Source organism: Larimichthys crocea, chromosome VII, assembly GCF_000972845.2.
Source record: "Larimichthys crocea isolate SSNF chromosome VII, L_crocea_2.0, whole genome shotgun sequence".
Taxonomy (NCBI): Eukaryota; Metazoa; Chordata; class Actinopteri; family Sciaenidae; genus Larimichthys; species Larimichthys crocea.
Window position 1 is genome coordinate 23,247,366 of NC_040017.1, and position 25,340 is coordinate 23,272,705.

The 25,340-nt window shown below is 40.5% G+C and overlaps 2 protein-coding genes across 4 annotated transcripts in view; both read right to left on the reverse strand.

Moving 5' to 3' along the window:
• Positions 1-431: 431 nt before the first annotated feature.
• On the reverse strand, positions 432-16,949 carry brca2 (BRCA2 DNA repair associated). The gene is made up of 33 exons (XM_027280377.1): positions 16,824-16,949; positions 16,426-16,523; positions 15,898-16,131; positions 15,634-15,697; positions 15,373-15,425; positions 15,253-15,281; positions 15,036-15,147; positions 14,889-14,944; positions 14,613-14,697; positions 13,830-14,498; positions 8,812-13,719; positions 8,409-8,507; positions 8,254-8,323; positions 7,691-8,172; positions 7,413-7,603; positions 7,133-7,320; positions 6,885-7,055; positions 6,298-6,667; positions 6,060-6,215; positions 5,826-5,973; positions 5,641-5,753; positions 5,357-5,555; positions 5,107-5,273; positions 4,882-5,020; positions 4,538-4,794; positions 4,321-4,452; positions 3,896-4,245; positions 2,857-3,010; positions 1,577-2,547; positions 1,337-1,461; positions 1,094-1,182; positions 933-1,009; positions 432-832 (listed from the first exon to the last, which is right to left on the reverse strand). The coding sequence occupies exons 2-33, from the start codon at positions 16,493-16,495 to the stop codon at positions 664-666; spliced, it is 11,097 nt and encodes a 3,698-aa protein (XP_027136178.1). The 5' UTR covers positions 16,496-16,523; positions 16,824-16,949; the 3' UTR covers positions 432-663.
• Positions 16,950-17,811: 862 nt separating this feature from the next.
• Positions 17,812-25,340, reverse strand: part of frya (furry homolog a (Drosophila)) — a 45,426-nt gene continuing 37,897 nt past the window's right edge. For 2 of the 3 annotated variants that reach the window (XM_019259378.2, XM_019259379.2), the window contains exons 53-63: positions 24,709-24,909; positions 23,637-23,777; positions 22,634-22,797; positions 22,349-22,556; positions 21,857-22,006; positions 21,325-21,423; positions 21,146-21,229; positions 20,037-20,054; positions 19,658-19,768; positions 19,351-19,556; positions 17,812-19,247 (exon numbers count right to left, since the gene is read on the reverse strand). In XM_019259378.2, coding sequence (XP_019114923.2) covers positions 18,989-19,247; positions 19,351-19,556; positions 19,658-19,768; positions 20,037-20,054; positions 21,146-21,229; positions 21,325-21,423; positions 21,857-22,006; positions 22,349-22,556; positions 22,634-22,797; positions 23,637-23,777; positions 24,709-24,909 — 1,641 coding nt within the window. In that variant the 3' untranslated portion in view covers positions 17,812-18,988. The remainder of the gene's footprint in view (positions 19,248-19,350; positions 19,557-19,657; positions 19,769-20,036; positions 20,055-21,145; positions 21,230-21,324; positions 21,424-21,856; positions 22,007-22,348; positions 22,557-22,633; positions 22,798-23,636; positions 23,778-24,708; positions 24,910-25,340) is intronic. The other variant, XM_010736354.3, reaches the window with a different exon arrangement.

The window sequence follows — 25,340 nt, forward strand, 5'->3', positions numbered from 1 at the left end:
CCTGTGAGACACAATAATGAATGCTCTCAGACATTCTCTCTACACTCCACACTCTATAACAAAGCTTTGGTCTCTATACATTTATTCCCACAGTAATAAGACTCAACAGTTCATGAGCATCTTGTACTACTTGTATATTTATCATTACACTTTGGCACATACATAACATTGGATTCAGTCTTCCATCAGTTAGACTGAAAACACATTAAGTAAGTCTCTTAATATACTTTCCTTCAGTGTTCATGACTGTGCACCTGTCTGCTGTTTTAAGACAGACCTGAAAAATTGTGAACTTATCTTGAAAATGAAACATCTTGAGAAACAAATCTTTGACTAGGTGTAAGTATACTAATGAAAACTGGGAATCGTGTCAAAAACTATTTTAACAACCAACTGGCAATGGATTAAGACAGAAACGATAGATTCAGGAATGTAATACCAAATGCAAAAATAATGCAGGTTTTATTTCCTAGCAAAAATGTTGCAATCATTTCTTCTTGAAAACTTCTTCAGAAAAAATACATTTAAGCTCTCATTATATAAATTTACAGTATACAAAATAATTAAAAGTCAGGTGGAAAACAGCGGCTGATAACATTCACAACATTACAAAAGTGTTGTTCTTCAATGCAAATTATTTGGTTAAAGTTCTTTGTAAAAAAGCTAATAGAAATCTCGGCGTCTCATCATCCTTCGTGGCTGCTCTGGTCGAGGTCTCTGGTTCACGTGAAGCGGCTCTTGTGAACTCATGACGATGTCTATGGATATAGGTAATGAGAAACGATCCATCATCTGCGCAATCTTCTCCTGGTGAACGCCGTGCTTGTTCCTCCTGGAGGGATAACAGAGCAGTGTGATGACGCACATTTCTATATTCTTTCCAATGTATGCGCTGTTCTGTCAGTGTAATATGATAATTTAAGAAATCATACTTCTCCAGCTCACGAGGATCAAACTTCCAGGTGGTGTCGGGTTCACAAAAGTCCACTTTGTATCCTCTGTCCACAGCCTGTGTAACAAGTCGGAAAATGTAATTAGGATCTATGAAGGTGGTTTGGAAACTAACAGTCAAACTGGAAAATCTGAAACCCACCATCTGGACATATGGCTTCATTTCCCAAGCTTGGATGTTTGTATTATCAATAATGATGGGAGATCGTCCATCGTCCATAGCGTCTTTAGCTGAGAGAGGGTTGAACACACAAAAAAGATTGAATTAAAAAGACAACAGACAAGTGTCACAGAAATACTTTCATGGCATAACACGAGACAAAGGGTTTTTTTTATTAAGTGGAAATACTATTTACAAACTATTTAAGCTGTGTGAGCATTTCACCTCGCCTCTGGTTCCATTCATGCGCGGCATGGAGAAGTCCTGCTTCGTAGCGGTAGCCATCTCTGTGTGCAAAGAAGTCATCTGTGCTCAGTATCAGCCCACTGGGACCAGTGGAGAGCAGCTCCCTGTGTGGTAGATGGGACACAAAAGCACAATGAAAATGATACGTTCAGGATTGTAAATGGAGTTTTAGACCCTTTTAAACCGACGATATGAGACCTGAGATACACAAAGACGTACCTGGCCAGGGTTGATTTCCCAGATCCGGGTAATCCCCTCATCAAGATCAGCACCAGTGACGAATGGTATGCATTATTGTTATCAGCGGACTGGTAGTAATGCTCCCAGGTTTTACTTTGTGAATCGTATCTCTGGCGCCTGTCATAATCTTCCCCCAGCTGACACCATTCCTCTCTCGCTCTCTCTCCGTCTCTAGACCACGCAACATTTACGTGATCTGAGTATGCATCGAAGCTACCACCTCGCTCATCCCTGTCAAAGTTCTTCGGAGAACCTTCATTAAAGCCCTGAGACGGGTGGCTGCATACGCTCGGAGGTGGGAATCTATAAAACGTTGGAAGATGCGACTCCTCTCGATGCTGGTTTGTCATGCCCGAACCACGCCAGCTGTGATTCGCGTGTGACGGCGGGTTACGTGGACCCTGGAATGCAGTTGGGGGCGGCGAATGACGCGGTGGCGGTCTGTTCAGTGTTTGAGGATAATGCCACTGATGTTGGGGAGAAGCAGCTCTGCCAGAGCTTGGATCCACGTCCGGCCTCGGCCTTCTGTGGTAGTATGGCTCATTTTGATACCAGTGAGGCCACGACTGCTGCTTGTGCCCACTGCTTCTCTGATAATGGTCTGTTTCTGTTCTCTCCTCGCTCGCACCCCGAGGCTCTTCGCTGGTAGATGTTTCTGGAGGTATGGCATCTTGTTTTGTATCATCAGCACCGTCTGGTGTATCGATCTTCTCCAGCTCTTTGTAAAACTCGCTCAGCGTGTCTTCGAGGTCAGACTTGACCGTGGTTGTTTGTGGAGGAGGAAACGCTGGACCGATGAAGGTGGTGCTGGTGAGTCCGACCTCCTTTAACACACGCTGCCTGTCCGGACTGCTGCACCCATTACTCACTGATGTAGTGCATTTGTCAGGAGAGTCATCTCTACCATCTTCTGCTTTCTCACACACACCCACACATTCAGGGTGAGACATCTGCAAGTCAAAACAGAGTTAATGCACTGTACAACATACACAAATATAAATAATCTATCAGCTGCAGCGAGTTTTAGGATTGTTTGTGTTCACAAACTCAAGTTAAAACTAAAACCACGCGTTAGCTGATGTCAGCAACACGAGCTACACAGTAAACACGTAAATATGTGACGTTAAATAACTTAACGCGTCAATATAACAACAGAGAGTGAGTGTAGCTGTTTATGATGCTTACCATGTGCAGTCAGGACACATGAGTGATGCAAACTTTGACAAAAACACCAAACACGTTTTCCAGACAGCAGGTGCCTTATGTTTACGGAAGTCGGGTCGTTTTTTCTTCTTCGCTTCCTTGTTAATGGTTGGAGGACCGTCAGCGCCACCTGCTGCTTGCAGCGCAATACTGTCCATACCAGGGGTCTTCAACGGGGGGTCCGGGACCCCCAGGGGGTCCGCAGAGGGACTGCAGGGGGTCAATTAATAATTGACAATTTTGACTAAAATAATTCGTGAGAAAATATATATATTGAGTAAACGGCAAGCATTAATATGCAATAATATGCTACTTTTGGCAAAAACTATTTACAAAATAAATAATTTTATTATGCACGAACTTTTTTTATCAATCATAAACACATATACTGTGGGCAAGTTTTTCCTCACTCGAACCTAAGGAGCCCTCTGAGGCAAATGTACTTTGTGACTTTGGGCTATACAAATAAAATTTGATTTGATATACGCTATAATAACCCAGCGTCTAAATAGATTAATAAGGTGAAATAAAAGGTGAATAATGTAAATATAAGTTATTATAGCCCATATACTGTGATTGTATTTCAAATAAACAACTATTTCATATATTTGGTTAAACATTTTGTGTCACTTTATTATTAAGCAACTTTACAACTAAAAAGAGATCACCGTTTGTTTCCAAAGTAGCCAACATTTTGAGTCTGTTTTAAAACTTATCCTAGTCAGTATATGTTATATAGTAGTACATGTATATTTTAGAATTTACAGTTTTTACAGTAGAGAATTTACTATAGTGTTTGACCTTTTAATATTGTCTTATGCCTATTGTGACAATATTAAAAAAGGTAAAATTGGAGTGCTCTCCTCATATCTTTTTTCTTAAATCTACATTAAGGATCCATCACCATTCTTCACACCTTCTGTCTTATTTTTTTTACATTTTACAGGTGTAGTAGACTTCCCATTAGTTCCTCCTCAACACATCCCATCCTGGGATGCAACCTGTACAAACAGACAGAACGTTAGAGTGAAGTGAAGAATCTCTTTAATGTGTTCAGCCTTTAGCCTTTACCTTCACTCGTTACAGTCTTAGACTTAATCATCAGCAAGCAATGCCTGAGTATCGATCATAGCCAGTTCCTCATCATTCACCCATTCATCCTCCAACGGTGAATTGACGGGTTTGCAGGCTGGCATCTGTACAGTTTTTAAAGTGCTAGGTGTCCCAGACCTCCGAGGGGGGTTGAAAGTCTTATTTACACACGGAGAAGCCACTGAGCCCAGATTGGAGAGAGGTGGTGGAGATGGGATACGAGACAGATAGTCCAAAGCTCTTCTCCTCTTCAGACGGATAGGGTCTTTCTCTGTTGAACAGTTTGTTGCAGGAGGGTTCCTGGTGACAGGTGTGAAGCATCCAAAGCCTCTGACAGGCTGCTGAGACGTCACCTGCATAGAAAGAACATATTTTTAGTTTTTTATCATATATGATGTGGTTATGGCACAGAAAGTACATGAACTCACACTCTTTGTGTCTTTTTTATCTGTTGCTGGGGTTCGTGCTTGCAGAGCTGGAGAGGAGATGGAGCTCAGGCCATCAGATTTGACTAAATGTGAAAGCTTCTCCTCAGCAGTTAGAAAGAAGTTCTCCTGACCCTGAAAACATGATGAATTATAGTTTTATCTCGTCTTTGTATAGTCTTGTAAACAGCTTTTCAGGTTCAAGATTTCATCACTGTACCTGGACCAGGTTTCTGAGTTGGCTGAGAGATTCCTGTAGATGAACTTCCTTGGGATTTGTTGAGAAGACGGTCAGATCTCCAGCGTACACAACGGGAGTGGGAGATGCTGACTGACCTCTCAGCTGCAGGTTGCTCAGAGCCAACAGGACACGTGGTTTTACCAGATCCTCCAAACCTGACTGAGCAAAGCTGCTGAAACAGCGCACTTTAACAAAGTTCAGTTTCCCATCAGCCAAATAAAATGCAGGCGAGAAACCTGTGTTCCAGAGGACAAGCAGTCATTTAGTGAACAATATAGTTCTTGTCGAAAAACAGCTAAGAAAAAAATAAATAAATCACCCACCCTGTCCATCTATGATACTGATGACATATCCTGTGAGATCAACCTCTCCACACAGCGACTGGAATTCTGTGTTTTGAAGATCAACAAAATGGGTAGACACCCTCGGTTGAAAATGTGTTGATAACCAGTCCTGAGAAGCCTGAATAATAAAACAAATCACAAGTGTTATAAATAATTTCTTTCATCTATCCTAATATATAAATACAATACCTACAAACTCCCAACCTGCAGGTCTTGAAACTGTGTTTTCTTTGTGCCAGTCAACTGAACAGTTGTGCTACCACCATGTTTCTTTCCATCTGAGGTGGTGAGGTTGTAGACTTTGTATCGACAGCCTTCCTTAAGTAAAGACTGAAGATCTGAAGGAGGTCGCCAAAGGTTCAACTGGTAAACTAAAACAAGAACATCATTTAAAATCAGTACTTGAATACACATCGCATATAATAAAGTGACCATAAGAAGAATAAAGACATACCGCTGCCGGGTTGATCCATGGAATCAGCAATGCAAACCCTCCACACAGGCGTAACGTCTCTCTTGGGACAGCTACCTTCTTGGTCCTCCGCATTTTCTAAAGCTCGTCTGTACCGATCCTGCAGCTCAGCCTGCTTCTTATCCATCTGAGAACGTCTGTAAGTGTGTAGAGCCTCCAGCTGCTGTTCACTCAAATTAGCCTTGTGCATGTAAGTAAAATGGATGTGCAATGAAAACTCTATTCTTGAAAGAAATGAAGTCAACAATCTGTAAAGAAAATTTCACCTCAAGATATGCTGCGTCATCCCCCACTGCTTCATAGAGCTCCTCTCCATCTTGGAGACTTGCAATATCCTGACGACTTATTGTCCGCCTTCTGCGTTGAGGTTTGTTATTACCTGAAGATGACAATTTATCAGAATAGATTCCATATCAGTCTGTATGTAGCATACTACAAACATGATTTCTACCTTTATCCTCCTTTTCAAATTCAGCTTGAATCTTGGCAAACAGGACCTCCATCGCTTTTTGTTTGTGGTTGTTATATCGTCTTGCTTCCTTCTCTTCTGCACGAACAGAACGGAACACAACACCTCCATCTGGTTTCCTCTCCATCCACTGGAACATGTGACAAACATACAAACATATAAACCTCTTGCAGAAACTATTCAAATATATCATAATGTATGTAAGACTAATCTCACCTGAATGGGGTAGCGTCTCAGTATGATAATGTCCACACATCCTACTGGTCCTCCGTTGCTGTACAAAGAGGAAATCGGAAGCAGGAATGGCCGTGGATCCTTGTGAAATCCCAGTCTGGCATGCCATCGTGTAGGTCTGCTGCTATTGGCACAAATCTAAACACATGAACAATTAATATGTCGCCTTGTAATTTGGTTGCCTTGTGGAGAGACAGAATAACTTGCGGCCTCCGTGTACCTTTAACATGAGAGAATCAGGTGCCTCCAGAGGGGAGCAAGCATCTTGTGATCCCACCAGCTGAGCTCCATGGATTATCAACTTCCCACCGACAGCCAGTCGACCTTTGTGAAGCATGGCAGTCAAAGGTTCATCCAGCTGGGCCTTAATAGCATACCATCCATCTGTCAGCCAGACAACCGCAGATGGGTTTTCAACCTTGGCATCAGCACCTGGAGTCTTGACGTCACTGCAACTGTGTCTTTTTGGGGAGTGACCCCTGGAGACGACCCCGCAAACACAGAGGACCAGTGTTTTGGCCGCTGTGTCGTCCTTTTCCATGATCTTTCTCAGAGCTGGCCTGCGGCTGTGGTCCACCTCTACATCATATCTGATACACATAAAATAAATTTAGAGAACAAGCATTCAAATCAATTACATTACCTCAAATACATCAAGCCTTTAAATGTTACACAAAAAAGCAGTAGACGATGTGTAAATGTTGGGTTAAGGATTTGCCTACGCACATTTTGCAACAAGATGTGTGGGAGTCTTGCTAAGCACACAATGAAATTAACTTCTATTACAGGAACTACAATCCTACGTACCTATATTTAAGCTGTAGCAGAACCTGTTCTGGGGTGAGACAGAGGCTGCCCATTGTTTCTGGAAATGATCTTTCCATGGAGGCCTGTTTCCACACAATCCATCTGTAGTGATTGTACACCCACTCCTCACTGATCAGTTTAGGATCCACACCCGGGGTGTCACATAATGCTCTGTGGACAGCATAGAACATTATAATAGGTTCAAATTTACAAATCCTGATTTAACTTCAACTAAAATGTAACAATACCTATAAAACTCTTCTTTCCCTGCAGTCCCATCATTGCTGGGGATCAGCCATCCTCCATCAGCAAGCTGAACACCACCTCCATCTATAAATGCTTCCTGTTTGACAAAGTGCCTTAAAGTGAAGCGAAAAGATTCTGCAGTCTCACTGGTGACCTCACACACATGCTGATGAACTCCAAGGCTATACAGCTGAAAGACAAAAACATGAACACGTCAGAAATATGTTTACATGACTGTAAGCCTGTATTTAACCAAATACAACAAAACTGTTCTGTTCTTGCCTGTTTTTGGGAGAATCTTGCAGGAGGCTTTCCATTCACCGCAGCTTTTAACGGTATCCTCTGCACTCCTGACGATTTGGTCAGATACAAACTTCCAGGCAAAGGCCGAATGGTCTGCCGCTTCTTTTTCCTGATCCTCATGTGTTGCATATCTCGTGCCAGCTCAATGTTATGAACATCCTGAAACATGTCTGTAGACGTGGACACACGATTATTTATGCGTGTTGTGCAGAGTTTACAGCGTATCATATTTACTTTATCTAAAATGGTTACTGCACCTTGACTTCTGAATAATGTGTCCTCCACACATAATGCCTCGGCAGAAGAGCCCTCTGATCCACAGCCAACAGGAATCTTTTCATTATTCACAAGATTATCATTTGTAGTGTCAACCAAGGCCACCATCTGAATGTCCTCTTTGCTTTTAGTACCAGTTACATCTGAAGTGCTTTGTGTTGTTTTAGCGGGTGGTACGTAAGTGTTGCTGTTAAAGGGCGTTACAGTGTGCTGGAGTTTTTCCTCCTCCTGTGGAGTAGAGGAGCTCTCTTTGACAATAGTTCTTTGTTTTTTGAATGGAGGAACAAAGGCTGAAGGTGTTCTTATGCTGTCTTTGATCACTGTATTCTTGCGACTCTCTGTATTCTTGAGGAATGGAGGAACAAACATGGGCATCTTGGAATATGCTGATCTGCTGTCCCCTGTGATTGAGTGTTGTGATGGTGTCTTTTGAATTCTAGTTTCCACATAGCTGTTTCCATTCCTACAAGACATAAAACATATAACATGAAGATGATGCCCTGTGTCAGCTGCTTGAAAACATGGCCAACAATTCACAACTTACCTATGTGGCCTTGTGATGTTTGCATGAAGAGAGACGCCGTACTTGAAAACCCTCCTATCTTTCATTACACCTTAATTATATAAAAATACAGATCAATGGTTATTTAATTTATAACACAATATGTATTCTTTAGATAATTTGTCACTGTAATTTACCATCGGGAATGCTTTTTTCTGGATGGAGTGTTGAACCTCTTGGACCCTCCACAGTCCTGTCAAATTCTTCCAATAATCGTCGCTTCAGGGGAGGCTGACCTAAAATATTTCAAAACAATAAGACAACCGTTTATGGTTAATAATCAGCTTAAGGTTAGTAATTTTAACTACTTAACTATTTTAACTACTGAAAATAATTGTTTATTTTCAACATGGAAACATACATATGTAACACAATATCCAAAAATAGTCAATCATTTGGCCTAAATTGCATGATGAGATAAATCTATCGGTCAAATAATTTAGATTTAATAAGATCTGAAAACATCAAGCTTTATTCTGTGCAGCATTAACAGAAACATATTATACTACATAAATTGAGTGTAATAACACAGATACTTACCGGTGATATCTGGGTCCTCGACATGTCTTTTCCCTCTTCCCCTTTGGTCCTTTACAGACATGGATTTTGAGTTATCCTGCTGTGGCACATTTTCTAAAGTCATTGAGAGTCTTTGGCCAGCCAGATTTTCATCCTCTAACAAAGCTTTAGTGCAGTCCAAAGCTTCCTGGGCAAGTAACCTCTGCTGAGTTTCAGTGCAGCCACTTAGGTTAAATGATTCAAAGCATAGAACTGAAGACTCTTCTGTTCTGTTGACCTTAGATCCGCCACTGCTGCTTGTTTGATTTATTTTGTAGTTCAACACAGTTGACATTTCCTCTCTAGGGTTGTCATGGAGGCTGCCAACCCCTGATGAGGTAATTCTTCCTTCTTCAATCTTAAATGCATCTGTAGGTGCCTTGTCTTTCATAAAAATGCAATCATGCACACTTGAACTTTGAAGAGTGTCATTTTCATGGTCAGTCTCTTGCAAAGATGTCACCACCTGAGGGGCACTTTCATTAGCAGGGATGTCTCTTTCACTTGCTGTGGTGAGATTAGAATTTGAAGCTCTTTTCACATCTTTTACTTTTAAAATATCTAATTTATGGGTGTCTGCTGGGCTTGTTGAGTTTGAATCATGACACTCCACACCAGTAAGGTCATTGAAAAGGTTCTTTGCTTTCAACAAATTTTTCTGTGACACATGGACTTTTGCTCCCCCTGCAGTTGAGAAACCACAATGTATTTTATCTGTATCATTTTGAGCATCTTTGTGTTCACTCTTTGTTTTGTGTGAAACAGCTGGGACATTTGCACTGAAATCCATGTCACTGAAGAGCGCTTTTGCCTTCTGGAGGGCCTCAGTTGAAAATGCCACTGATTTACCACTGGCTGCAAGAAATCCATGATTCCTGGGTGGTGGACCAGGAACTGGCATCTTTGAATCTGTTGGTTTTGCAGCAATCTGATCTTCAACTCCTTCACATTCACTCAACAGAGTTTTTGCTTTCTTTAAGGCTGCAGATGAAATAGCAACTCCTTTGCCACTCGCTTTCTGAAAGCCAGCGTTTTGTGGTAGTAAAGTGTCTTTTTGTTTCAGTTGTTTGTCCTCCAATGTAGCATTTTCATTCAGAAGACTCTTTGCTTTTGTCATGGCTTCATCTGACACTGACACCTTTTTCCCACTGGCTGTACAGAATCCACCACTGCTGCTTAACTTATTGCCAGAAGAGCAATCAGGGTCTGGTGTATTATTTAAAACCACTTTGTGAATCTTCATATTATCACTATCAAGCATCTTTTCATAGTTTACAATTTGTTCCATGGACATTTTTTCCAACTTGGTGTGTCCACTTCCAGATTCTTCGGAAACGTTTGTCACTTTGTGATCTTGTTTAAATTTTGGAAGGCTTTTCTTCTCGCTACCGTTATCACTGACCGGTGCTATACTTTTCCAATGATTTATGGACATTCCATCTTTACTGTCCTGATTGTCACAGTCCTTGAAGGAAGCATCTGCTTCTTGTGTTGCTTTTGCTGAAATAGAACCATCATCAAATTCTTTTAAAAGGTTTTTTGCTTTCAACAGATTTTTCTGTGAAACGTGAACTTTTGCTCCCATTGCAGTTGAGAAACCACAATGTATTTTTTCTGTTTCATTTTGAGCATCTTTGTGTTCAATCTTTGTTTTGTGTGAAACAGCTGGGACATCTGCACTGAAGTCCATGTCACTAAAAAGCGCTTTTGCCTTTTGGAGGGCCTCAGTTGAAAATGCCACTGATTTACCACTGGCTGCAAGAAATCCATGATTCCTGGGTGGTGGAACAGGAACTGGCATCTTTGAATGTGTTGGTTTTGCAGCAATCTGATCCTCAACTCCTTCACATTCACTCAACAGAGTTTTTGCTTTCTTTAAGGCTGCAGATGAAATAGCAACTCCTTTGCCACTCGCTGCCTGAAAGCCAGCGTTTTGTGGTAGTAAAGTGTCTTTTTGTTTCAGTTGTTTGTCCTCCAATGTAGCATTTTCATTCAGAAGACTCTTTGCTTTTGTCATAGCTTCATCTGACACTGACACCTTTTTCCCGCTGGCTGTACAGAATCCACCACTGCTGCTCAACTTATTGCCAGAAGAGCAATCAGGGTCTGGTGTATTATTTAAAACCACTTTGTGAATCTTCATATTATCACCATCAAGCATCTTTTCATAGTTTACAATTCGTTCCATGGACATTTTTTCCAATTTGGTGTGTCCACTTCCAGATTCTTCAGAAACGTTTGTCACTTTGTGATCTTGTTTAAATTTTGGAAGGCTTTTCTTCTCGCTACCGTTTCCACTGACCGGTGCTATACTTTTACAATGATTTATGGACATTCCATCTTTACGGCCCTGATTGTCACAGTCCTTGAAGAAAGCATCTGCTTCTTGTGTTGCTTTTGCTGAAATAGAACCATCATCAAATTCTTTTAAAAGGTTTTCTGCTTTCAACAGATTTTTCTGTGAAACGTGAACTTTTGCTCCCCTTGCAGTTGAGAAACCACAATGTATTTTTTCTATATCGTTGACGTTGTCTTGTTTCTTGTCACTATTCCTTGTGTCTGAAATGGCTGGGATCTCTGCATTCAAACTGATGTCACTGAAAAGAGCTTTGGCCTTTCGGAGGGCCTCAGATGAAAATGCCACTGGCTTACCACTGGCTGCAAGAAATCCACTATTCCTGGGTGGAGGACCAGGAACTGGTGTCTTGGAATGTGTTGGTTTTGCACAGATTTTATCCTCGACTTCATCACATTCACTCAACAATGATTTTGCTTTCTTGAGAGCTTCAGATGAAATGGTAACTCCTTTGCCACTGGCTGTCTGAAATCCACCACTTTTGGGTGTTGAAACCTGAATTTGATTGATGATATGTCCTGTTTTTAAAGCACCTCCTTTTTGTTTCAGTTCTTTGTTTGCGCCCTCGAGTGTGTGAATGTCATTCAAAAGACACTCTGCTTTTTTCATTGCATCAGCTGAGACAATTACTTTCTCCCCACTGGCTGTACAGAATCCACCAGCATTGCTCAATTCATTGATGGAAATGGAGCCAATGTTTTTTGATGTCGCTGTGCATGGGAGAGATGAAGGTGCCTTTGCTGTTGAAGACGGGGTTCCATGGGGAGAAGCTGCCTTGGTTGAAGCTGGTGTATTCTTCAACACAAAATTGTGAATCTCCACATTATGTTGCACAACCTCTGTGTGCTGCACAGCTGGTCGTCTATCCTCTTTATGACGTACCAAGGTACTGCTATTGCCATTGCTATTATCAGCACTGCGCTTATGCCATGTTTTAGTATCAGTTTTGCTACTTTGTTTTTCCTGGGGTTTCTCACATGTCACAGGATTCTCCTCTAAATCTGCAAACAAAGCTCTAGCTTTATTCAGACACGTTTTTGAAACTCTCAAAACATTTCCTCCTGCAGTCTTAAATCCAACACCAAGCATCAAAGTATTTTTGTTATCGAGCTTGCTTGCTTCAGTGTGCCCAGATCTGTCAAGGCTTTTGGATCCTGATGACACAATACCGCTACTGCCTTCAGAGATGTGCTTTACAGAGGAAGACACATCTTCAGTAGAGAAATCCTCTTTTTTAATTGCACATGGCAATGAAAAACCTGTGGATTTACTCGTAACAGATGTTTTATTCTTTGTTTTATCATCTGAAACTGAGGTCATTTGGTCACACGTCGGTTGCTTTTCAGCATCTGAATTGAAACTGTCATCAAAATCTATACCTGTAAGAAAATCAGGGTCAAGTTCTTTGTCAATTTTTGGGGGAGAGGTGGCATTATCCGGACAATGTTGTCTTGGCTTTGCAGTTCTGAACTGTGTAAACTCAAACTGGCTATCTGCTTCTTCCAAGAGAGTGCACAGCTCAGTCACATCAGCTTTTTGTGAGGCTGTTAGCTGACAACTGTTATCCACAAATGTTACACTTGAAGAACGAGGCTGGAGTGAGTTAGAGGTTGTATTTTTCAGTGATCCATGACTCACACTACGGACACATTTGATGGGTTGATTACTTAAAGTTTGTTCCCCTTCAGTCTCTTCAAAGAGACGCTTGGCTCTCTCCAGGTTAGCTGAGGAAATTTGTATACCCTTATTTGAAGAAGTTTTGAATCCTGAAGCATGGGTGGAAGGAAGAGAAACTGTTGTTTTTTCTGGCAGACTGCCATGAGCCTGACCATTAAATGGAGTGCAATTAACAGTATCAACTGTTCCTTTTGCACTGCTGTGTAGTTGTGTTGAAGTGCTCTCCATGCACATCTCACTGGGGCCCAGTGTCCGGCTTTCTTTGATTGTACTGCACAGCTTGGCATCAGTTCCAGCTTCTTGTAAAATATCATCCAAATGTGCTTTTCCGCTTTCTTTATTTGTAGATGGAAAAGGAGTAGTTCTGTAGATGTCTGTTTTAAAGCCCGAATGTTGACCATTGTTCTCAGAGCTGGGAGGGACAAATGATGACGCAGTCACATGACTGATATCTCCAACACCAGACTGGAATCCACTGTCACTTACTGCGCCCTCACAGGTGGAGTTATTTTGGTGAGAGGTAAAAACAGATCCTCTGTTCTTGATGCCATCACAGTCATGATGAAGCTTTGCTTGCCTCTCTCTCTGATTAGTTTGTTTCATGGCTGACAGACAAGCTGATGGAGAGAAAACATTTTGAACTGCTACTTTACTCAGGTTACCGGGTTCAGTCATTTGACTGAAGTCTTGTGCAAAATCTTTAGAAAGCTGCGATATGTCAAGATCCTGGGCTTTTGCTTGTACAGAGTGAGGTAGACTTTCTTCAACAAGATTCCCCTGTTCGCTCATCTCATTCTTCCTGATACAGTCTGTTTCATCTGGGGCCTTCACCAACTGCTTCGCATTCACTTTTTGCCCTGAAATAAAGCATGATGATACAGGACAATTCAGTCATTGTAGAAATACAAAAGATGTTATAGTCTTTCCCCCCCCACTTTAAATGAAAAATATATGAGAAATGTGTTACCAGAATCTGGGATCCCTGGTGATGAGTCCATCCTTTGAGATGGCCTATCTTCTCTTTGAACTTGCAGTTTTGAACTCTGAACAGTATAAACAAATTTTCTCTTTTTTTTTGTAAATCCAGAGTCTGTGATTTTTGTTGGTGGTCTGACTAGTTGGCCAGACTCAAAGTCACTCCGCAGTTGTTCTGTTGAAACATTGTTTTCCACTTGTGTAGCAGCACCATCATCAGGGCAAGAAGTAGCCACAGTACAAGGTGGGATTTCAGATAAACTCAATGGAGACCACTGAGTGATTCCAATATCTCCAGTCTTCACAGGTGGGGGTGAGGGAAGCCTGCCAGGATCCTGATCAGCTGGTCTCTGTTCACTGGACGCACTATTGTTTGTGGTTGAGATGTCTGTAGAGATGCAGCCATGTTGTTTTGTTTGACTGATTTGCTTTCTTCTGATTCTCTCAGTTTTCACTCTCCTCAGTGCTGAACTACTGTTGGTGAAAAATATCGAGAGAACATCTTCAGCTCCATCAAGAACACTTGCTATGGTACTGCGCATTTCTCCATCCTCAATAGCATCTGGTAGCATCTGTTTCCAAACACCGTCGCTCTGATTCAGTGAAGTCTGGGGGCAGTTGTGGGACTCTGGATTCTGACCAGGCTCAGGGGAAACAACACCTGTTGATCAAAGATCAGCAATCAGCGTAATTTTGCATTTTGCACCTAAATCTACATTCGGAGCTATGACAACATATTGAATATTAACAAATTGTAAAATAAAAAACAAAGTACCTTGGTGACCGGAAGGCAAGTCACTGTTTTTGGGTGATACCAGTCTGGATGAATTTGAAAGAGAAGGGAAAAGCTTCCGTACAAGCTGAGAAAGATAAAACAAAAAGAGTTTCATGTTAAGTTTATCATGACATGTTTCCTCCGTATACCAGAAAGAAATGTGTATGAGTTTTGAGCTGGCAATGAAACAGTCTCAAATTTATATCAATGCCTCTAAATGACCTATAAGCAAAAAAGACCATCATATTTTAGCATTAAGCCAGACAGAGTACTCACAACAACATTTTTGTCCTCAGGCAGACTCACTGGACAGGGGCTCTCATCATGTTTAGCTATGAAATTAAGATTAATATTAATTATTTAACAAACCACATATACGCATTTCAATGTTTTAAAAAACAAATATCTTTGTTGTTTTCTTACATAAGATCAGGGTGGACGGTATTGCTGGTGGAGTATTGAAAGAACTGGTCCATGAAATATCAGGATTATTCTGCGCACCAAGACTTTCAGATATATTCTTGGCATAGCTGACCTGTTTCATTTAAAATAACATAAAGAGGAGAAACTTTAATGTTAACAATTGCTCTACATTCAAATACTGGAAAATAACATCACGGTTACACTTAAGTGAACTTACTGAGGATTTATCTGGGGTATTAAGCAGATCTGTACAGATGACAAAAAAAACAAATTATTAACCAGTGATGATAAAATCTTTTTGTCAAACTAATGAATTATGGATACATTTGCAGCTCACCAAAACTGTCCTGACTCTGAGGGTGGATACCTCCATATTTCACACCTCCAACCCTAAAAAGAACAAGACAGACAGCAGTTACAGTACAAGTAAAAATTATGTTAAAAATAAAGATATGGTCTTCTCTCATGGCACGATCTTTACCATCAAGAGTTGTATTTAAAATCAGTATTTGAATGCCTATAGCTCTCCAATAATGGAAGACCTATGAAACCTTCCTAAAATAAAATGTTTTAATATCTCAAGAGTTGCTGCACTCACCCCTGTTTTGACATCTGAAACAAACATGGACTTTGTGTTGTCATCCATGGCAATGTTTCTTTTTCTAGTAGCACAAAGAAACATTTACACATACATACTTACAACATATTTTTTAGATGCAAGACAATTTACAACAATGAAATCAAAATGTCCTATGGAGACATCCATGTTCCTGTTGGGCATGAGTTTATGTAATGTGCGATAAATCTTTAACTTATATTACTGCGTAAATACAAAAACAGTTGAACTCAAATGAAACGTTACCTTGTTCAGCAGTGAACGACTTCTCATCCTCAGTTTCAGGGGAAACAATTCTATTTTGTCTGAAAACTTTGGGGGTTGAAAACAGCTGACTGTCTACAGCAGTTTTGTCAAATGGCGTTTTAAAATGTCCCTGTTGGTTGGCACACAGGTCCTCTTGATCAGAGACGTTTCCATCATTGGCGAACGCTTGAGCCGTCAGTGCCTCGAACCAGTCGGGGTCCAAGGGTCCCAGCTCTGAATTAGAATGTTAAACGGCTTATAATTTTAGATCAGCAACAATATCTGTTTTTTTAAATCGTGCAGATGGATTTAGCAGGGAAATCAAACTTTTTCTGGCATGTCTGACTTTAGAAGCTCCACAGTTTTTAACCAATCATTGACAATGCCAAGCAACTAATAATAAAAGATCAATTTTAGTGAAATTAAAAGTCTTGTTTATTTATTTTACCTACATAATAATATATAATAATTCAACTTATGATCCTCCAATGTTTCCCCCACGCACATTACAACAATACTGCACCTTACCTTTCCAGATGTCACCTTTGAATGTGTCGTACATGGTTTTAGAGGGTAAATCCATCGCGGTTGCCTGCATACTGCCTGAAGTGTGTCGTATAGTGCACCTGAAAAGACATTTTCACCAGGACTCCGATTTAAAAAAAGCAGAAGTTGGTTTAAACTCGTTAGCTTTCAGATTAATGATGCGGTACATAACAACTAACAACGTTAGCTCACGTTAACGTGAGACATATCGTGACATTAAACCTGCTTATCACGACTTGAAGAGAGAAAGGCCAACCGACCTTTGATTCACAGCCGTGCCAGACTACAAACATCCAGGTTAACTCACAGTCACTGCTGCTCATTCACAAAAAAGAAACCAGTAAAAGCAGATTTAGCTTTTTAAAGTAACTTAAACTCACCATGACGGTGCGCGAGCGTGCTGTCGCGATTAAACTGCTAAACTAAATGTCGACGACAGACGACAAAATAAGAGCGAAAGAGCTCTTGCGTGTTAAACTAGCTAGTTCGAGCCTGCTGCGAAAACAAACCTCGCGCGCCAACCACCGGAAGCTAGTTTAACGACTTCAAAATAAGAGTCCGGTTTAAATTTAATATCATTTCTACATTATGTTCAGTTGTTTACATGTACATATGGGGTACTTATTACATGTATATTATAGGATGAAACTGTAAACGATAGCTGGTGATTGTGCTCGCATTTTTTCCACAATAAATATAGCATAAAACTATTTTATTTCTACGGTCACTCTATTTGCATAGATGTTTAGCACGGGTTAACTTCTTATATATTTATTTTCTATGCAAATGTTTAACTCCTCTGCACATTTTCAGTTCCTCTGTGCATATTTAAACCCTATGCAAATGTTTAATTTTGCTACAGATGTTTCATTTCTCTGTACATATTTAAATTTAGATCTATCTCAGGTTATTTTTAAGGTATGGTTACTGTGTTATAGGTTAATCCTAAAGTATGTTTAATGTATGTTTGCATGCTGCTACTGGATGCTTGGATTTCCTTCAGGAAATCTATCTATCTATCTATCTATCTATCTATCTATCTATCTATCTAAAATGATTAGATTATTAGAATTATTATAACTCAAATCAATGCATGCAGTTTATACTGTATATGCTGTCACATCCCCTTGCAGGAAACTTATTTATTTCAGCATCCTATGCACTCTGCGTCTTGTATACTGTATATCTATGTGTGTATATATAGTACTTCAATGTTTATGTATGTTTACTTTGTCAAGCTTCCTGTCTTTGTATGCCTAAAACTGTATGTGCACACATACCTGGCGAATAAAAGTGATTTTGACGTTGTCATCCACCATGATATGCAAATCATAATAATAATATCACAAATCAAAAGTGAAACCACAGTTAACAAATGTAAGTTTTATTTTTCTTGTTACATAAGTGTACAGAACACCAAAGTACAGTACATTGCAAAGGCAGTAGTATTTACAAGGCGAGAGGCTACACCAACAGTTATTGTGGAAGCTTTACAAATATGTAGCTATCTCTTTCACTCTACATGCAACTCAAATTGTAAGTTCATAAAAATACAATCTTATGAGTCTGAGCAAATCCCCCATTGCACTATGTACAATTATTCAGTTAAAATAGTTTCTATATTTGTTCATAAACATTACTATTACACTTTATAGTACATAGGATTTGCAAGCTTGGCAGGTTTAACAGATGAAACAAAATATTTGTTTTCTATAAATCTAGTCTGATAAAAGCACGTTTTTCTCTTGCAAATAATATAAATAACTTAACTAACTGCTAAAAGCTGCACAGTTAAAAGGTACAGTAAGATGTTTTAAGTAACAGATAACCCACACAGCAGCATGTAGTGTAGGTTTGGGAGACATTACAGTAGTTTTGCAGCATGTCGATGTAGTTAAATGTGAACAATTTATATAAATCAGTATCCATTATTCCATCTGTGATGGTCGTCAAGTTTATATCTCAAACACTCAAGCACCCACACACAACACACCCACACACAAACACACAAAAAGACCCATTACTTTCACCAAGTGATGAGGCCTCCCTTTTCCTGTATTCACAATATTCATTTTTTTCCCCCAATCCTATGATATTCAAATACATTCTTTCAGGATACAGTAAAAGTCTTCCCCTTCTGTGAAGGATTGCACATTTTCCCTTGACAATTAAAACAACATAACTGAAAGAGAATCACTTAGCTTTGGTATGTCATTTGTTAAAAGTTAAAGTTGTTGACCTCAGTAGCAAGTGGTCGCTTTGTGACAATTTCTATTATTAGTGCAATAAAAGCCTACGTTTCTTTGCAGCTGCAAAGTCTCTCATCTTTCTAAAAAACAACAACAGTATTGCTGCACATCTGAATATCTGACTTCATGACATTCAGATGATCTCTGAGCAAAAAAGAGGAAAGAGGTTTTGGGTATTTCCAGGAGAGAGCAGAGTGCTTGGTAACCACTGAGATGATAGCAGCAATCCCAGACAGGACCAGAGACTAGGCATGGGACAGGGCGCTGTGCAGATGTCACACGCTGCTGAATCGGCATCAAAGAGTTGAGCCTGAAACCCTGGAGTCTGGGAGGAAAGCTGTGATGGCTCTGTAGCCTTGGGCTCGCCGGATCATGTCCCGAATCTCCCCGTTAAGTTCCATCAACTTGATAGAGATTTCTGTCAGGTCCTGTTTTAAGCCCACTAGAGCAAAAGTTCCTATCTGACCCAAGGTTTGATGTCTGAAGTAGATGTTGAGTAAAGTCTGGACCTCATCCTCAGAGGGGCTGCCAAAGATGTCATTAGGCCACACTGTTCTGCAAAAAAAAAAAAGAAAAAAGAAAATGTTATGTGTCTGACTCATGGCATTTTTGACAGCATACACATGTACAGAAAAACAAGCCTTTTTTCTTTTCTCACCTGCACTCACGAATGTAGCGGATGGCTGTCGAAAACTCATTGTTCTTCAGACACTCCAGGATGGCCTGAACAGCAGCCTCAGAGGAGCTGAATGTGTGCTCAGAGCAGGCGCTCTCACAGGCAGCAATCTCATCATTGGTCACTGCGGATGCTGCTACCCTCAGGTTGCTTTTCAACTCAGTTATCTCTCTGGACATATTTGTCAGCTAAAGGTTGAGAGGAATTAATATTATTAAACAGGGACATGGATTAGGTGGTAGATCTACCATTGTCATGGTTCCACAAAAGGAGGGCATGATGTACCTACCTCGGGAATAGAGCTTATTGCATGGACCTGTTCAATCAGCTTACAGTAGGACTGAAAAAGCAGCAGCAGCTGAAAGTGGAGTTTGTAGAGTCTTTGACAGAGCTCCAGTTGCTGAAATTAGGAGACAAGTGGTTGTTAGCAAAAGGTCTTTATTATTGGGGTAGGTTCTCTTCCTTAGGTATTACTTTACATTTTATCAGTTCTCCATTTGGTGGATAATAAACTAACTACTGTAGCACTACTTGTAAATAGATCAAACCGGCAGCAGTTATACGCAAGACATAGCGAAAACAGCACGAGACAGGCGCTGAAATTGGATAATAATAAGCAGAAAAAGGCCATTTTCAACAACAAAGAGGAACAAGTCTTTCCAACTTACAGCCATAGATTCCATTTGCTACAAAGCAAGCATGTTACAGGACAGAAAAGAAGTAAGGAAAACAGAGAATCAAAAGGAGGGCATGCAATTCCTCATTATTATCATTTAAGAGAGGGTAAAAATATTAGCACAGGTCATTTTATCGGCATGCAGAGAGTAAGAAAAGTGAGGATTAATGTATATGTGAATTAGAACTGAAAGGAGGGCTGGTAGTCGCTATAAATTAAAAGTTCCCTGTGGAGTTTCTGACCCCCTAGGGGGCTGTTTTTCAATGAGTGGGCCACTGTCACGTTGATCTTGTGCATGTGCACGAGGACACACATGCACATACACGTATGTGTGCAGAAATGTGTTACATTTTTCCTCTGATCAACAGGTGGCAGTAATTTACCAAGATGTTGCAATATGTCAATATAAACAGGAAGAAGACTGCAAGCTTGGCAACACAGATATAAACAATACTGGATTAAAATACTATGAAAAAGGAAATTTGTTAGCTCTTAATGATGCACAAAGTGTTTTGATGAATAACACGAAAACTCCACAGGGCCTCTTTAATTAAAAAGCCAAGTGAAACAAGCCAAGCATCATTTTGCTTGTTAATTAGCACAAATGCACCCACTGTTGGGAATCTGTTTGCTATATCAGTATAAAGGTTTAACAGCAAAACCTTTCATTTTGCTGTTTCCTTTCCTCAATTATGAAGTGAGCATTATTTTTTTTTTTTAGATCAAAAGCAACTTAAGACAACTTGCTCCCATGCCCAGCAGAGCTGAAAAGAATCACAATGCCCGTTGGAATGAGATAATCAATATGACGTGCAGCAACTCAAGGTTGTCAGAAACTCGACATTTAACGTAGTGGGAGAAAATTAGAGGTAACACTCACAGAGCTACAGTACCACACAGTAATCGTAATGCAGAAAGTACAGTATGAAAGGTCAGTTGAAGTGGAATTTTTAGTCATTTTTATTCATCTTGAACTTCTATTTTCCTTAAAATTATACAGTCTCTACAGTTTGCACACTAGCTACATCGCAGAAAATACCAAACCGGTATTTTACATTAGTGTTATCTGATATGACAGCATGTCAGAGAGTGAAGTTTTACCTTTTCCTCATGCTCTGCTGGTTGACATGTAATCACAGTGCCCCCAGGGCTCCTGGGAAAGGTGGCCTTACAGTTGCTCAACCACTGTAGGTGACAGAGACAACACAACAACAATGTAAATAAATCTGTATCAACATACAGGTGACATCCAGACTGGAAAGCAGAATATCTAATCTTACCGTGAGTGCTGCCTCCTTTCTGTTGTTGTAAGTATCAAGATACTCTTGAAGTTCCAACACACTGAATTTCATTTTTTCCAGGAGCCCATAAGACATTATCTGTAAAAACAAGAGTTTTATTGTTGAATTTGGTCAACTACACGTCACACTGTTCAGAAACTAGGACTGTGACGATATAAACTTTTTCTTACATCCAATTTTTGTTCAATACATCCACAATTCTAAGCCTAAAACTGCAAGTCTTAAGTGATAATTTCTTATTATTTCCACGTTGAAAACAGTTACTACTGTCAATCCCATGGTGCCTTGGATTGAGTCTGTAGACCAGAGGCTGCGTTTGTGACTTGGCAACCAGGTAGAAAAAGTCAGATTAGTTGGGTCTTCAAAAATAATGTGTGTGTGACAGATGTCAAACACACTGCAATGGAATAACACTGACCCCACAAAATTTATGGCAATGACGGAAATCACAGGGGTCTTGTGGTCATGTTGTTATCGTCACAGCCCTATTCGAAAATGTCAGGTTACTCACTGTGTCTGCATCAATAAATAGTGTTGGGCACTCTGAGCACGACGTCAGCATCTGAGAAGACCTCAGAAGCTTTGATCCTAAACCTCTGAGGCCATCACCGAGGTAACTCACAGCGTCACAGGTCAAGGAACAGAATTTGGTCTGAATACTCTGCAAGGAAACAAAAAAGTCTGGCTGTGACACTGTCAAAGTCACTCCTACATCGTTTAAGGTTCTTAGGATTTCTGTTTTTTTTCTGAAATTCTCCCCTGTCAGCTCTGGTCAATGAAGTGAACAACATCTGGTTAATGAATCTTGGAAGATTTTCAACCTGAACACATCCACAGAGTGTCTTCTATTTGTAATTAAGCAGACCTAGTCTGAAAGGAAGCTTCTTTCTCTAAAGGTTAATCAGCCAGAAAACTAATCCTGTTACCCTTTCAGTTTAATTATTCAGTACAACAAGGCACACTATTTTAACTGTATGCTGGCTACGAGGCCGTGCTGCAATACCTGAAATAGTGCAGAAAACACATGAAACGTGTAGACCGCACAGGATCCATCCGAGTCAGACACAAGCTGGTTGATGTGACTTCGCCAAGCCTCCTCTGCATCGTCACATACAGCTGGCTGGAAAGCTGCGAGGATGGCGGAGAAGAAGGGCGACGGTGGTGGTGAAGAATGGGACTCCAGCATGTCGTCTCTCTCCTCCTCTGCGAGACTGAGTGGACGTGAAGCCATGTTAATGTCGTTTCTATGTAACTACCTATTACTGAGAGGAAAGTTGTCAGTAGGTACCTGGGTAAGCAGCTGTCGATATCCAGCTCTCCTTTGTAATCAATGTGAACCATGTCCATTGTCAAAGTGTCACCACAGTGAAATTCAGGGGGCATCTCAATGATGGAGAGAGAGACGTCGTCCTCGTGGACGTTGGTGTCTTCATCTTCTTGAGACACCTCATGCTAAAAGAGAGCAAGAGCAACATAATGCTTCTGGGCAGTTGGAAAAATTAACCAAAGGCATGAACAAATACTGAGGCAGCATGCGGTTATTGTTAACTAAAATGTGTTCCCTCTGTTATATTTAATCATTAAACAGGTAATGTTGTGGGTAAATGGATACACTAACCTTGCCACGGGACCCTATGGACACTCCTTGTGGTGTTTTCTTTTATTTGTTAAATTTAGTGTGCATAAATTGTGCCAATTAAATAGATTATACAATAATTTCATTCAGCCAGCATTCGTGGCTCTGCACACTCGTGTTTTAGGACAGGCAATGTGTAAACCTTTCTTCACCTCCCACATGCCGAGAGATTTTAGTTGCTGCTTAGAGCCACCCACACTGAAGCAATAGGTAGGTATACACATTGCCTTAAAAAGACAGACAGAAAGAAAGAGACTTTTTCTTTTTCTATTGCTGGCTACGACCCCCTTAACATCCCCAGACAACTTCTGCCACAACTAAAATAAGGCACAAACTAGCCCATAGCCCAAAGCATTACGGATTGGCTGCTTGCAGGTTTTAGTTCATTCAACTTTAGCATGCAACTACTGAAATATCAAGAAAAGAGCCTCTCATGCTCTACTCTAAAGAGAGGAAACGTAGGAAAGTCACAATACCACAAAATAATACTTAACATAGACTGAGCCCAAAGCACATAAATCATCCAAGACATTTCACAAGAAAAGATGCAACAGGAAAGCTCCTATTTGGCAAAATTAGTAAAGAATTCTAGTATTGAGTTGTGATAGGAATTAGTAGTTCCCAGTATCTCAGACACTCTGAAGCCCTTATTCACCCGCTGCTTCGAGTCCTCTGGCAGCTGGTTCTCAAAACTAGGATTTTTGGTGTTCAGAGGAGTTGACTCAGCTGAAGTCGTATCGTAAAAGGTGGAAGGAGAGTCCATACTGATCTCTGCTGTTGGAGAGAGATTGACAATCTGCAAAGAGACAAAACCAAACTGGTTGGAATCTTCTTTAAACAGCACACGTGTCATTTTGAACACTGTAAAAAAGGCAGAGCTCAGACAACACTGCAAAATCTACAACATTCCTGAACTGTCTGTAAGCAATGACGGTGGCTGAGAGAGCAGCAACAAGAGGGGAGTGGGATGACAGCTGCGTGGACACATGGGCTTTCCATCTGCTGCCACGAGTTCCACAACCTTTATCCAATACCACACGAGGACCAGTACCCGTGGAATAACAAAAAGATGATGCAAACAAGACAAAAAATAATGCTAAAGTTTAAAGTAGTGCTGGCAGCCTCTGGACATTTCACTGTTCATTAAAAGCTAGTTTGTGTTGCTTAAATTTGGTTCTGTAGTTGACACTGGCACAATCATTGATGCCTTATATTTCCTTGGGAGCATGAATGCGCTCAGCAAATTCAGTTACCTTGTGTGCAAAGTTGACATTAACCTGAGGGTGGCACAAGTGGAAAGCTCACAGAGAGTTCAAGATGGAAAGAATTTATCCACTGAGTGTTTCTGCCGATTGCATTTTAATAGTTTTTGTTAGGATTATGGTTGACATCAATATCATAATGGGTTTATGCAGGGTTCACCAAGTTCAATTTAAGACGTACCAAAGTATAAAAGTATGATGGAAAACCAGAAAGGACAATATCCCCTAGAATTATTTCTTATTCCATCACATTTTTTTTCCAGTGATCCACCCAGATAAGCAGCAGAAAATAGGATTGGACGAACCAATGAGACTTCTACGTCTCCAACACTAGATTAAAATTAAGATTTTTTTAAAGGAAACAGAAGTGTTTTCACAGTCTCCTGGCAATTTCTGATAAAGACCATTTTGCTTTCCCTTCATTTTGATTTTAAATTACTGGCATACAAACAAAGATGAACTTACAAGCTGTGAGTGGGAGAGGATCTGGCTGGCAGTGAGAGAATCTTCCTCAGAGGACTCGTCTGAGTCTTCATGGGTGATTTTGCTGAGGCTGGGCATGCTGCTGGACAGCTGACTCTCCTCCAGGGGCAGCAGGTCACTCCGGTCCAGACTGTCCATGGAGCGTCTACGCACTCCCCAGTTAAAGTTGTCCATAGTCTCTCCCTGCGACAAAGAATGGCCTTGAGTTACCAAGTATGAAAAAGTAAAGCACAATCTCTTCTCTAACACAAACACATGCACCCACACATACTGTATACACGCATTCACACAAACCATGCTGTTCAAGTTCAGGGATGGGAGCAGTCTGTCCCTTCATAGCTAATAGTACAGTTTGACACAGCACTGTGAGCCCTTTAAAGTTTATCCTCACTTGAAGAATTTCCTCAAACTGCTATCAAAGTACCCGAGATGATGGTGAAACTGGCAGAAAAGTTTGTGTTTGAGAACACCTTGATATTGACAGACTTTAAATATTTACAGGTTTTATCCGCCTGAGTCTGGCTGCTTCTTGTTTAAATCACAGAGAGACTTTTCAACTGGACATGACTCCGGAGATGTCAGCCAACTTCCACATTCCACTAAAGCTCCACATC